The 11,275-nt window shown below is 39.0% G+C and overlaps 1 protein-coding gene across 1 annotated transcript in view; it reads left to right on the top strand.

The window, feature by feature from the left end:
• LOC122076283 (formin-like protein 20) overlaps positions 1–10,716 on the top strand; it is a 29,535-nt gene extending 18,819 nt beyond the window's left edge. Inside the window, exons 14-20 of the mRNA XM_042641604.1 lie at positions 664–758; positions 2,329–2,400; positions 2,676–2,792; positions 5,972–6,040; positions 6,137–6,203; positions 9,360–9,654; positions 10,359–10,716. Coding sequence (XP_042497538.1) covers positions 664–758; positions 2,329–2,400; positions 2,676–2,792; positions 5,972–6,040; positions 6,137–6,203; positions 9,360–9,511 — 572 coding nt within the window. The 3' untranslated portion in view covers positions 9,512–9,654; positions 10,359–10,716. The remainder of the gene's footprint in view (positions 1–663; positions 759–2,328; positions 2,401–2,675; positions 2,793–5,971; positions 6,041–6,136; positions 6,204–9,359; positions 9,655–10,358) is intronic.
• Positions 10,717–11,275: the final 559 nt, after the last annotated feature.

The raw sequence follows: 11,275 nt of genomic DNA, 5'->3' as shown, positions 1-11,275 counted from the left end.
TTTTTTTTTTTTTTTTGGGTGTATAAAAGTTTAAGGGGCATTCCATTATTATGTTGCATTTATCCATAAGATGCAGGTATTTTTTCTGCATAGTTTGATGAAGTTGTGTTCTTTTGCAACTTTGATGTGTTACATCCGAGGTTCATGAACTCGTTTCGTTTCGGTGGTTTCAAAACCACCGAAATACCAAAATTTCGTCGTCGAAACAGTCTTCTTTTTCCCATGTGATTTGCTTGGTCATTTTGGGAGCTAATGGCTGAAGTGTCCAAAATTAGCAAAATGAGTGAAACGAAATGACCAAGATGGCTGAAATTTCAAAGAAATATTGCACTTTTTGGGCTGAAATTATGCACTTTTGTGTTTCGTATGCCATTTCATTTCCATGAAAAAAAATTCGAGATCTCGACAAGTTTTCGAACCATGGTTACATCTAAGTTTTGTAACTTAGCCCCTGTTTGTTTTGATGTATAATTTTCCCTCCAAGTAAATTTTACATGAAACTAACTTCCATATAATTTTTTTCTTATTTCTCAATGCATCTTTTCATTTATGTCAAAACAAATGGCATCATTTTCATCATCTTTACATGGAAACAACTGAAATTTAATAATTTTTTTCTTTATTTCTTTTTTCCTTTCCTTTTCATGATCCGAATGTGTACAGGTTCTGCCATTGGGTTCAAGTTGGACAGCCTTCTAAAACTCACTGATACACGTGCTTCTAACAGCAAGATGACTTTAATGCATTACCTTTGTAAGGTATGGCTGCTTCATGATTTTTCATGTTATGCAATTAGATTTATGTAATTTTATGCAACAAAATCAAGTTCCATTCCTGTTCGAAAAATTATGCCATTAGGGATGATAACTTTTATGAATTACAAATAAGGGCAGCACTGTCCTTTATTACCTTAAAACTCTTTATTTTGAGAAGTGATTCTACTCTACCCCATTCTAATTGAAGTTTCCAAAAAAGCCTTCCACTTCTAAACTTCAATTCCAAGTGCAGCCCCTTCACTTGTTGCTTTTACATACAAGGTTCTGAACTGTTACGGAAATTACAAAATCACCATTAACCCCATTATTTACGTTGCTTATCATTGGGTGGGGCTATAGAGCCCCATAATTAGGGTTTTAGGACCAGTGGTCATGTTAACTTGCATAAGCTGCGGTTTGTTGACGACTTGATGTTGAGGAAAATATGGCCATAGATGGTCTTGCAACTGAAAAGTTTTTGATCTGACAGACGTGTGGTAAACGAAATCACTGTTTGTGTGGCATGCTCTACCTTAAGAATACTCTTAATAGTTGATATTCCCCACTTGACCCATCCCAACACAATAAACTAACAAAGAAAACCTAGATGAAGAGGAAACTCTTGAAAAGAAATATTTTCTTTTAAGATTAGCTTCTGTCCAAGATTTACTTATTTTTACCTCAAAGCACCAATACGTAGAGGCTAGAGCTACTCGACCATGTGGTAATGGAAGTGAACAAGTCCTGGTTGGGTTGAAAGAACTTCCTCCCAATAACTCCAAGTCTCACAAGAATTTAGGATGGAGTTTTTAATCCCCAACTCTTTGAATCCATAGTTCGAAAACTCATATTCCGGTCTTGCTTCAGTAGACCGAAAGGACGAAAATACACCAAAATGGGCGAAATTATGCCGAAACAGTGCTTTTTTTTTGCCAGCATGAATTTGTCCTCTCAATTCAAGATGCTTTTTGCTTCATATCCGATAGATTCTAGAGGCATTGGCACCAGTTGGTTAACCTCATACTGAAGATAATGTCTTCCATAAAATTGTCTCAATTTCTGTAAGGTACTTAGGCAATGCTAGGTAATGGTGAATAAATGAAGAACTGAATGTAAACATCATCAATACAGGTAAAAATGAATTTTAGGTGTAAAGATCTGGGTATTGGGAGATTGGATACATGAATACATGCAAGTAAGTATGTAGGGATGGATTTTTTTTTTTTTGGGGGGGGTGGGGTGGTTTTCATAATGCTCATGGAAGGTGAGATTTTCTGCTGATGTATATTTTGTTGCTGGATTGGGTTGGGGGGGCATTTACCATTTATATTATTTTTTCCTCAGTATTGGCTCCGCCTAATAAGTATAGTCCTCACTTCTTTCTGAACTAATATATATGTACGTTAAGCATACACAAATATCCTTTATTCTGATGGTATTTATTTATTCTAAGTAAATATTTTTTTTTTCATTACCTTATCATCAACACTGCGTTGTGTTCATCTGTTCAGTTGACCTCATTGTTATTATCTGTATATTGTGTAAGCTGAATGTTCAGTGTTGATGATCGCAGGTGCTAGCCTCCAAGACACCAGAACTTCTAGATTTTCATCTGGATCTGGTTAGCCTCGACTCTGCATCAAAGGTTCTATCCTTTTCCTTTCTCGAGTCTCCAGTTTATCTCAAAAGATTTTTTTTTTTGGCTCAAGACAAAGACTGGCACTATGGTTGAGTTGCACCATTGCAACATGTTGGTCATAGGTTGTTGCATACATTTGCCCCTCCCAGACCCTGCAATAGCGGGACCCTCATGCATTGGATTGTTCCTTCTTCTTCTTTTTTTTTTTTTTTTTTTTTTATTTTAATTTAAAAAGACTGCTATTGGCATATTATAGCATTAGGACTTTTTTTCCCATTCAGATACAACTAAAGTCCTTAGCAGAAGAAATGCAAGCCATAATCAAAGGGTTAGAAAAGGTCAAGCAAGAGCTGGTTGCATCTGAAAATGATGGTCCTGTGTCAGAAGTTTTTCGCAAGGTATGTGGCGTCTTCTGTTCATATTATTTTGTTACTGTGTATTAGAAGAATTGTGAGTTCTCACACATATTTTGTTATATCATTGACAACCCATTGACATCTCTGTTTTCTACTTTAGCAATTCTTTGTCTATAATGAACATATAATTAAACTCATTCATTAGTCTTAGTGCTGATGTTTTCTTTACTATAGAAGTAGGATCAAGTACACATAGTGGCACCAACTGATGAAAATTCAGAACCAGTACTCAGATATTTTTCAAGAGTTCTGGGAACTGTTCAAGATGAGAAAAATTATTGAGAAGAGTGATGACAATACTTACATTCAATCTGAATTGTATCATCATGAACATGGAACTATCTAAATGTAGAGTCTTTATAGTTTTAGAACAATTGGACTTCAAGAACATCAATATTGATTACCACTGCACATTGGGCTGGGCCAGTCCAAGTCCAGCTTGGTGCTGACCTAGTCCAAGTTGGAGACTAAAATGGTCCTTATGCATGGGATCTATCTACATTTTGTAATGATTTTCTACCCATTATGAGGGAATTTGATGTGACCTTGGGTTCAGAAATCCTGATTCTGGGTAGCTGAAGGCCCACCCGAAAGATGAATAACTTAAAAGAGAATTGTCAGTCACAAATCTGTAAATTCTAAGAACAGTCACTATTGGAAAGAAAAGGGACCGGACCTTAGGACAGAGGGGTATATAAACTTAAGAAGAAAATGGGTTTTCTGGAACTTACAATTATAATGGTACTTTTAGGTAATTAAGGACAATGCAAACTACTCCCATCGTTGCGCCTCCATGCTTGACCAAATCCACAAGAAGCTTCAGCTTTGGAACAACAAACTACTCTCATATGCGGGGCACCTTGTTCTCATTCCATCGGTCTTCCAATCATCCTACATCTACTGATCGGGGCACATTCCAGCTCCCCAAATCTATCATCATTTCCATAGAATCCCTCTTCTGCTCCTTATAGAAAAGTTCTGATTCGCCAAAATTCCTTCATCCCATTCGTTGGTCATCTGTCTGTCTTCCCAAACGTGAGGGTAGCCTAGGCATTGGACAAATCAAAGATGTCAACTCTGCTGCTATCCTCAAGTATGTCTTGGAAAGTGATCTCCAAGTGCCCAGGAATCTGGGTGTCTTGGGTCTACTCTACCTTTCTTCGTAATGACTCCTTATGGACCTCAAGTATCAAACCCAACTCTTCTTGGGTGTGGAGGAGAATCCTCCTTGCCAGACCCCTGGACTTGACTACCGTCAAATCCATCATCGACAATGGTCTACACACCTCCTTTTTGCTTGACATCTAGCACCCAACTGGTGTCCTCTCCCATCTTGTTGAGAATCAAGCGGTCTACTTTTCCAGTATTCCCAGATCTTCCCCTATCGCCTCCATCATATCCAATAACTCCTGGTCCCCTCCGAATATCCCCTCCCTATCCATCATTTGGCAATCCCTTAATTCCATTCCCCCCCTTCTTCTTCCTTAGCGATCGCATCTCCTGGTCTCCTTCCCCTATTGGATGCTATCCTCCTCTTCGGCTTGGAAACACTTGAGAACCCCTACCTCCCCCCACTCCTGGTTCAATGTTGTGTGGTTCCGTGTTAACATCCCTTGCCATAGCTTTACAGTCTGGAGAGCCCTCTCGAACTGCCTCCCTACCCTGTATTTCCTCACCTATCGCCATATCCCTGTCTCTCTCGCTGGCTGCCTTTGTTGGAATGGCACTGAGGACACCAACCATCTCTTCTTTGAATGCCCCTTCTCCTCCCGTATTTGGAAACACATCCTCTCCATGTGTTGGCAACCGCTCTCCCCCTTCAAAGAGTGGATTTGGATTCATATGACCTTTTCGGGAAAATTCTCTTGTGACATTGTTGTGGTGCTGCGACCTATCATATTTGGATGGAGCGCAATCTCCGCAGATGGTCCTCCAAGTCCAGATCCTTCGACATGATTTGGAAGGCCATCCATTTTGATGTTTCGTCCAAACTCAGTATCCTCCTCTTCAGATCAGTTATAGACTCCCCAAGGAACAGGCTCATTGTTGCTTCCTAGGGTTTACCGCACAACATTATTCTCCCCCCTTCCCCTGGCCCATAGGGTTGTATCATTTGGCCTTCAGGTAAGAAAAGGACAATGCAATCCTTATTTGTAATTCGTAAAAGTAATCATCCCTAACCTCTCGACCATATGGTAATGGCAGTAAACAGGGCCTGGTTCGATTGAAAAAACTTCTTCTAACAACTCCAAATCCCACAAGATTTAGGATGGAGTTTGAAATCCCCACCCCTCTTGAACCCAGGTCACAGTAGTACCAAAGAGCTGGTAATATTTTAATCATAAATACCTGAAATCAGGTTGGCCCATAGTTACACATTCAGATTTGTTCTCCAGGAGATATTTCACAGGGATTTAGGACATGAGAATTCAGGGCTAGGGTTGCCTAAGGTTGGGGATCTCACACCCAAAGCTTTAGAGTAAAAGTTGGCTGTAATCCAGTTTAGTACAGTCAAGACTGAACATATAGAAGTTGATAGTCACTTCATAATGGAGTGAACGTGATGTAAGGCCTGATATGTGTTTTTGTAAAGGATATTGTGATGTTGGTCCTAATTTGTACGAACGGGTAGCCTGGGAACCAAAATGCAAATTTTCTCCCTAAAAGGATCTGTTGTATCATTCTCCATTATTACTCGAGTAATTTGGGCATCTAATAATACGTATGTGCGTTAGTTTGCAAGAATTGCGGTGATATGCCATTATTTGGTCTTTTATGTCTTCTTTCAGGAGATTCATAACCTTCCTATGCAAGACATAATGTGAATGATAATTTGGAGAAGACACACATAACATGCTCTTTCCCTTGTGTCCTCTTGTTCTCTTTCTGCTTCATATTCTCCAAAACCGTAGATTACATTGCCTTGGAAAGCAACTAAACATTTTGTTGATCCAATAGTAACTTTTAACAGTCATTATTCATCGGAGATCTGGGTGTCCTCTATTGGATTATACCAAATTTTAATTCATTATAAGTAAAAGATTCTGCGTTGTTGCTTCACGTCTCGAAGAGCATTTTTTGTATTTTTTTTTTCCTTGAGAAATTTTGAATATGAAATTGGAATTGTTTGGTTTGCTGTCTTAACAAAGATTTTTTATTAGACATTGAAGGAATTCATTGGCGTTGCTGAAATTGAAGTGACATCCTTAACTACATTTTATGCTGCAGTGGTAAGCCACTAAATTCCTACCATCTGTTAGATGATATATTTAGTGATGGTCTATTCTTTTTAATGATTCTATTTGATCATGTTCGGCGTTGGACAGGGTAGAAATGCAGACGCACTTGCCCTTTATTTTGGTGAAGACCCTGCTCGTTGCCCATTTGAGCAAGGTATTCACAATGTTTCAATTCTCTATTCTCTCTGTTCTTATGTATACTTCGATTAGTAAATATAAGGTGGAGTGGTTTCTGATCTTATTGGTCTCCATGCTTTTAGTATTTTCTCTTTCCAAAGCTTGTGGTTATCATTCAACTTAATGAGTCGGTGAAGAAAGCCAATATTATATGTTCAATGTCATCATATGTCCTTCTGGTACGCTTCAACCCAAATGCATTTTCTCAACTTGGAGAAATAAAGCTTTTGGAGGTCCTAGGCTTAGTGATTAATATAATGCAAGAGCTCTCTGTAGATTTCTGTTGGGGTGGGGCAAGGTTCAAGGTATCGGGTTGCGACCATGTTTCGACCCATGGGGATACCGAAATTTCGGTCGGAACCTGGGAAATTTCAAGGAAACCAGGGAATTTTTCCTGGTTTGGTGGAAACTTAGGTTTCAACCACCAAACAGTGTTTTTTTTTGGCCTATTTTTTGAGTACATCCTATTTTAGACATTTCTAACACATTCACATCATTAGTTTCATAAAAAAAAAAGCAAGAAAAAAAAAAAAACACATAAAGTCATACTTGTGTGGTGAACCAAAGGTTCGGTAATCATTACGCTGAGTTGTTGACTGGAATATGTTGTAGGTAAATGCATTTTCAAAAACAGAAAAAAAAAGAAGCATTAACATGCAAAAAAAAAAATTCGGCCACCGTGAATGCGTAGATCGGGTCCTTCTAAGTAACATACAAAAAATTACATAATTCTACTCTATTTACAAGTATATTCTATAAAAAAAAAAATTGATTTTTGGGGAAGTTGGGACTTTGCCTTTTTGGTTAAAGCTGTCTTTCTTATGTAGATGAAGCAAGAACCACCCTTAGATTCAACTTTGCTAGGAAAAATTGAAATCTCTACTGTTTCCCCAAGTTTCCCACTCCTAGGAGAAAAAACTAAGAAGAGAAGATCGAATTCTGCTAAAGAAGGCTTGGGTTTCTTTTCAAACTAACTTATATAGGGCCTGGTTAGGGTCAAACTAGTTGGTTTGGTCGAAATTTCCCATGATTCGATCAAACATGGTCGAAACCTGTGACTTTTAAAAGTCACAGGACATATCGTTTCAACCCCTGGGGATACGGTCGATACTTGTGAAATTTTGCAGGTTTCTTTCTCAAACCATGGGGTGGGGCAATGGGGTGTTTGGAGATTTGTTTTGGGGGGGGGGGTTGTGTGGAAAGAGTTTTCACATTGTTTGATGGAAGTGGTTTCGGTTAATTAAATATTCTTATGTGCAAATTGTTTTGAAGATTTTGTTGTCAGTTTTGTGGCATTATAGAGGAATGTGATAGCTCAGAACATATTTGAGGGTAGTTGGATGATGTCTACAGAGGGCAGACCTAGGCGCAACAGTAAGGCTGCCCATTGCCAGCTAGTGGTTACGGGTTTGAGTCAGGAAACAACCTCTCCGCGAAGCAGGGTAAGGCTACGTACATTATAACCCTCCCCATTCCCTGAAGTGGCGGGGGCCTCATGGACTGGGTACGCCCTTTTCTTTACTAGGATGATGTCTTCCCTCGTGCAAACCTATGGAAGAATATAATAAAGTGCTATGAAGGTTTTGGTAAGATGGTTGGCCTATAATAAGCTGGGGAAGGGAACATAGTTGTCATGGCACCTAAGCAAACCAAGGCAGTCACGGGGGGGCAAAAATTAAGGCGACACCAGCAAGGTGCCAGGCGCAATTCCAGACAAAGCTGCCTGTAGCCCTGGATGCCTATGCAATGCCTTGACAACTATGGAAGGAAAATAATGTAAGGTTTTAGGAAGATGATCTGTTAGATGGTGGAAAGCTGGGAGACCCATTTCAAGACTACACCACTTACCATGGAGGAGGTGATCAGATTTGTTTAATTTATTTTGGTGAACAATTGCAATGGCAATGTCTGTTTGTATCATATTTTCTCAAGGGATGTCCTTGATAGAGAATTGGAGGATACATCTTCCCTTTTAGAGAAGTTATATTGTCACAAAGATTGGTTACCCTAATGATTTATCACTAGGGGGAAAAAAAAGCGATTACCCTAATGAGGATACTAGACTTTTTGGGAGGTTGGAGCAAGAGCGATATCTCCAATGGAGGCTCACTGAAGCAGCCGTGCGATTTGGATCAAGAGGATTGACTCTTGATCTCCTGGAAGATAGAGGCTTGGTTTTAGCTAAATATTTCTACTTGTCTGAGAGGAGGAAACAACTGTTGGATCTTTTTTTGCCTTCTAAGCAGGCTTGGATTGGTTCATCTGGAATAGGACACTTGGCTCTAACAATCAATTGAATGTTTTAATGGTGAAACCCCCTTGAAGAATGCTCACCTAATAGAGCATTCTAGATCACTTCTAGCTTTTGGGATATCTCTCCTTCTGGGGCAGATATAGTGACACCATAGGTGATGAGATTAGTAGAGTTTTATGTTCTATGGATCACATTTACATTGGGCCATATCCTACCAGGTTGTAGTTTCTTTTATTTTTTTGAAGGTGGGGTTTCCCTTCTGGGGCCATTTTGTTTTAAAATAGTTTTTGTTTTTTATTGGGAAAAAATATGTAAAAGATCTTCAAGGTGGGAGACTTATTCTGTAAATGGTGTATCTTTTCTCGTGACATATTGTCCGTCTTGTTTTCAGCAGTGGTAACAGTTATTTCTACATCAGGGCTTTTTTTTATTTTGGTTGAAAGTTCTAGATCCAATTGATGTTTATCTAGCCGTCCAAATTTCTCTTATTTTCCAAAGATGTGGTACTATGATCTGTCAGTTTAGTAAGCAGATGCTCTTTAAACAATGCAATCCTCTCCTGAACTTGAAGGTATTATTGCCATAAAATCTCTTTGGGTTCCGGTCAATTGAACATTTGATGAGCTTGGTGGTTGAAGTAGGTCAGCTGGAACCTGTTGAAGCTTGGCCCTGAATTAGCCTTTTTTTACTAATAAATTAGCTAATTTAAGCTTTCCTCTTTTTATTGTTGAACAGACGGGGTTGGTTTGTAATTCCACATTTTCTACTTCTTTGTAGGCTAAATTTCATTTGAAACTAGACTCTAGTGATCGTTTACTGTTACAATGATGATAAAATTAGCCTCTGCCTGCATTACTAATGCTGGACTGAAATTTGCAGTAACTGCAACTCTCTTAAATTTTGTGAGGATGTTCCGGAGAGCACATGAGGAGAACTGTAAGCAAGCTGAGCTGGAGAGGAAGAAAGCCCAGAAGGAGGCTGAAATGGACAAGGCAAAGGGTATTAACCTGACGAAGAAAAATGCAACATAGCTCCAAGTGCTTTCTCCATAACTCCACACCGGAACCCTAGTACCCCCATGCAGCTGTCGGGGGATGTGAATAGAAACATACGACGGCGAAGTTGAACTGCTTCAAATTCAGCCCAACCCTCATTTTTTAGGAATCTTGCAATGGTAAGCTTTCTAATGATATACTTTTTCTTTTTTTCCTGTACTTGCATGGTGACAAATCAGATGGGCGAAGCTGAAGCTTATTGCACTTCAGGCCCTAAACGCCATGTGTGGCTGGTACCACCTAGGGTGGAGGGCCAAAGCTGTGAATTGAGCAAGTTCTAGGGCCCAACTTATGCATTACTCTATTTGAGATTCAAGAATAATATGTAAAGGTTGAGACCTCTATGTTTATATTAGATGATTTTAAACTGGAAACTTGATCTAATCCTAAACCAACTGATCCAAAGAGTTGATGTTCTATAAACCTCGTGGGAAAAATGGCTGGAAAAAATCCAACCTTGAGGCTGCATGTGACAGACACTTCTCCAGATGGAGAGCAGCCCCGCCTGCGAGGACAGTTGTGCTCTTTTGTGTCTAAGTAGCCAATTGTGTTTTGACAGGTATCTCCTCGCACAAATGTGCCAGGGATCAAAATTCAATGGCTTAGTTTTTTTAGTCTTGTGAGAGTGTGGTCAAGCTTTTTACAATGGCATTACTACTCCCAGAAATGCAGTTCCCACAGTGGGATCCATCAAATGAGTTTCTGGCCTCACTATCCTGTTAGTAGCCAATGGCTTTTTTTTTTTAATTTTTTCGTAATTAGATTCTGGGTCAATCCTGTTGATCTGTACATGATTTGAGTCATCTTCTCTCCATGTTTGCAGGTATTTTGGGGAACCAGGGCAGATGTCCTTGCATTGTAAAGCACAAGTCTGGGATGTATCCATGAACTGTGTACATAGCTCTAACCTTACTAACAATTGATTCTTTTTTCATGTAACATAAATGGTAGTTTTGTTTTTCTTTTTTGTTTAGAGTTTGACAGGGGTCAACATCATGAAGATTTTGTATAGAAGTTGAGAAATTAAAGGAAAATTGAGAAGGCAGGCATTCTTACTGTAAGTGTAATATAATCACATGTAGGTTGTGAGTTGAGAGCCCATTTTTTGTTGTTTCACTCACCATTTGTTAGAACATTTCTCATTTCACAAAAGGAAATATATTTCTCGAGTTAATCTATCAGTGCTGTCTTTGATTCAGTTGCAGAATGCTGAACTGCTCTCATGTAAGGTGGAAATGTGTTATATTCATACATGTAGTTTGTCTTTCATATTGATTATAGATCACATTCTAGCAGGAGTGCATGTTCTGGGCAACAATAGTTTTTAAAACTTTAGTAGTCGAGAAATCAAAGTAAATTCTTCTTGGAGGATCCTAGTTCTGATGTGTACTTCAAACTTTATTAAATTAGAATGCAACTTTTATGAGTTATAATTTATGCGTACACCATAAGATCCGAAACTATTTTATATTATTTGTATTTGGATGTGGGGTGCCTCATGAGCATTTAGTAAAGACCAATGCTGTGAAACTTGGGCCACCTTCAGAGACATAAGTGAGTCAAGATACCTGGTAATCGGTTGTTTTTGTGGATTAAGCTTCTTGCTACAACTATGGCTGTCCCCACGTACCCATTTAATTACAGATTGGGTCTTGAGCCAAGGGCTTGCTCAGAGTCAATGCTGTGTGAGCCAGAAGGATAATATAGGATTTGGGCCAGAGTATTCCTAACCCACCCATT

The sequence above is a fragment of the Macadamia integrifolia genome, chromosome 4 (genome assembly GCF_013358625.1).
Source record: "Macadamia integrifolia cultivar HAES 741 chromosome 4, SCU_Mint_v3, whole genome shotgun sequence".
Taxonomy (NCBI): domain Eukaryota; kingdom Viridiplantae; phylum Streptophyta; class Magnoliopsida; order Proteales; family Proteaceae; genus Macadamia; species Macadamia integrifolia.
Note: the sequence above shows the minus strand (reverse complement) of the source record. Positions and strands in the feature narration are given on the sequence as shown.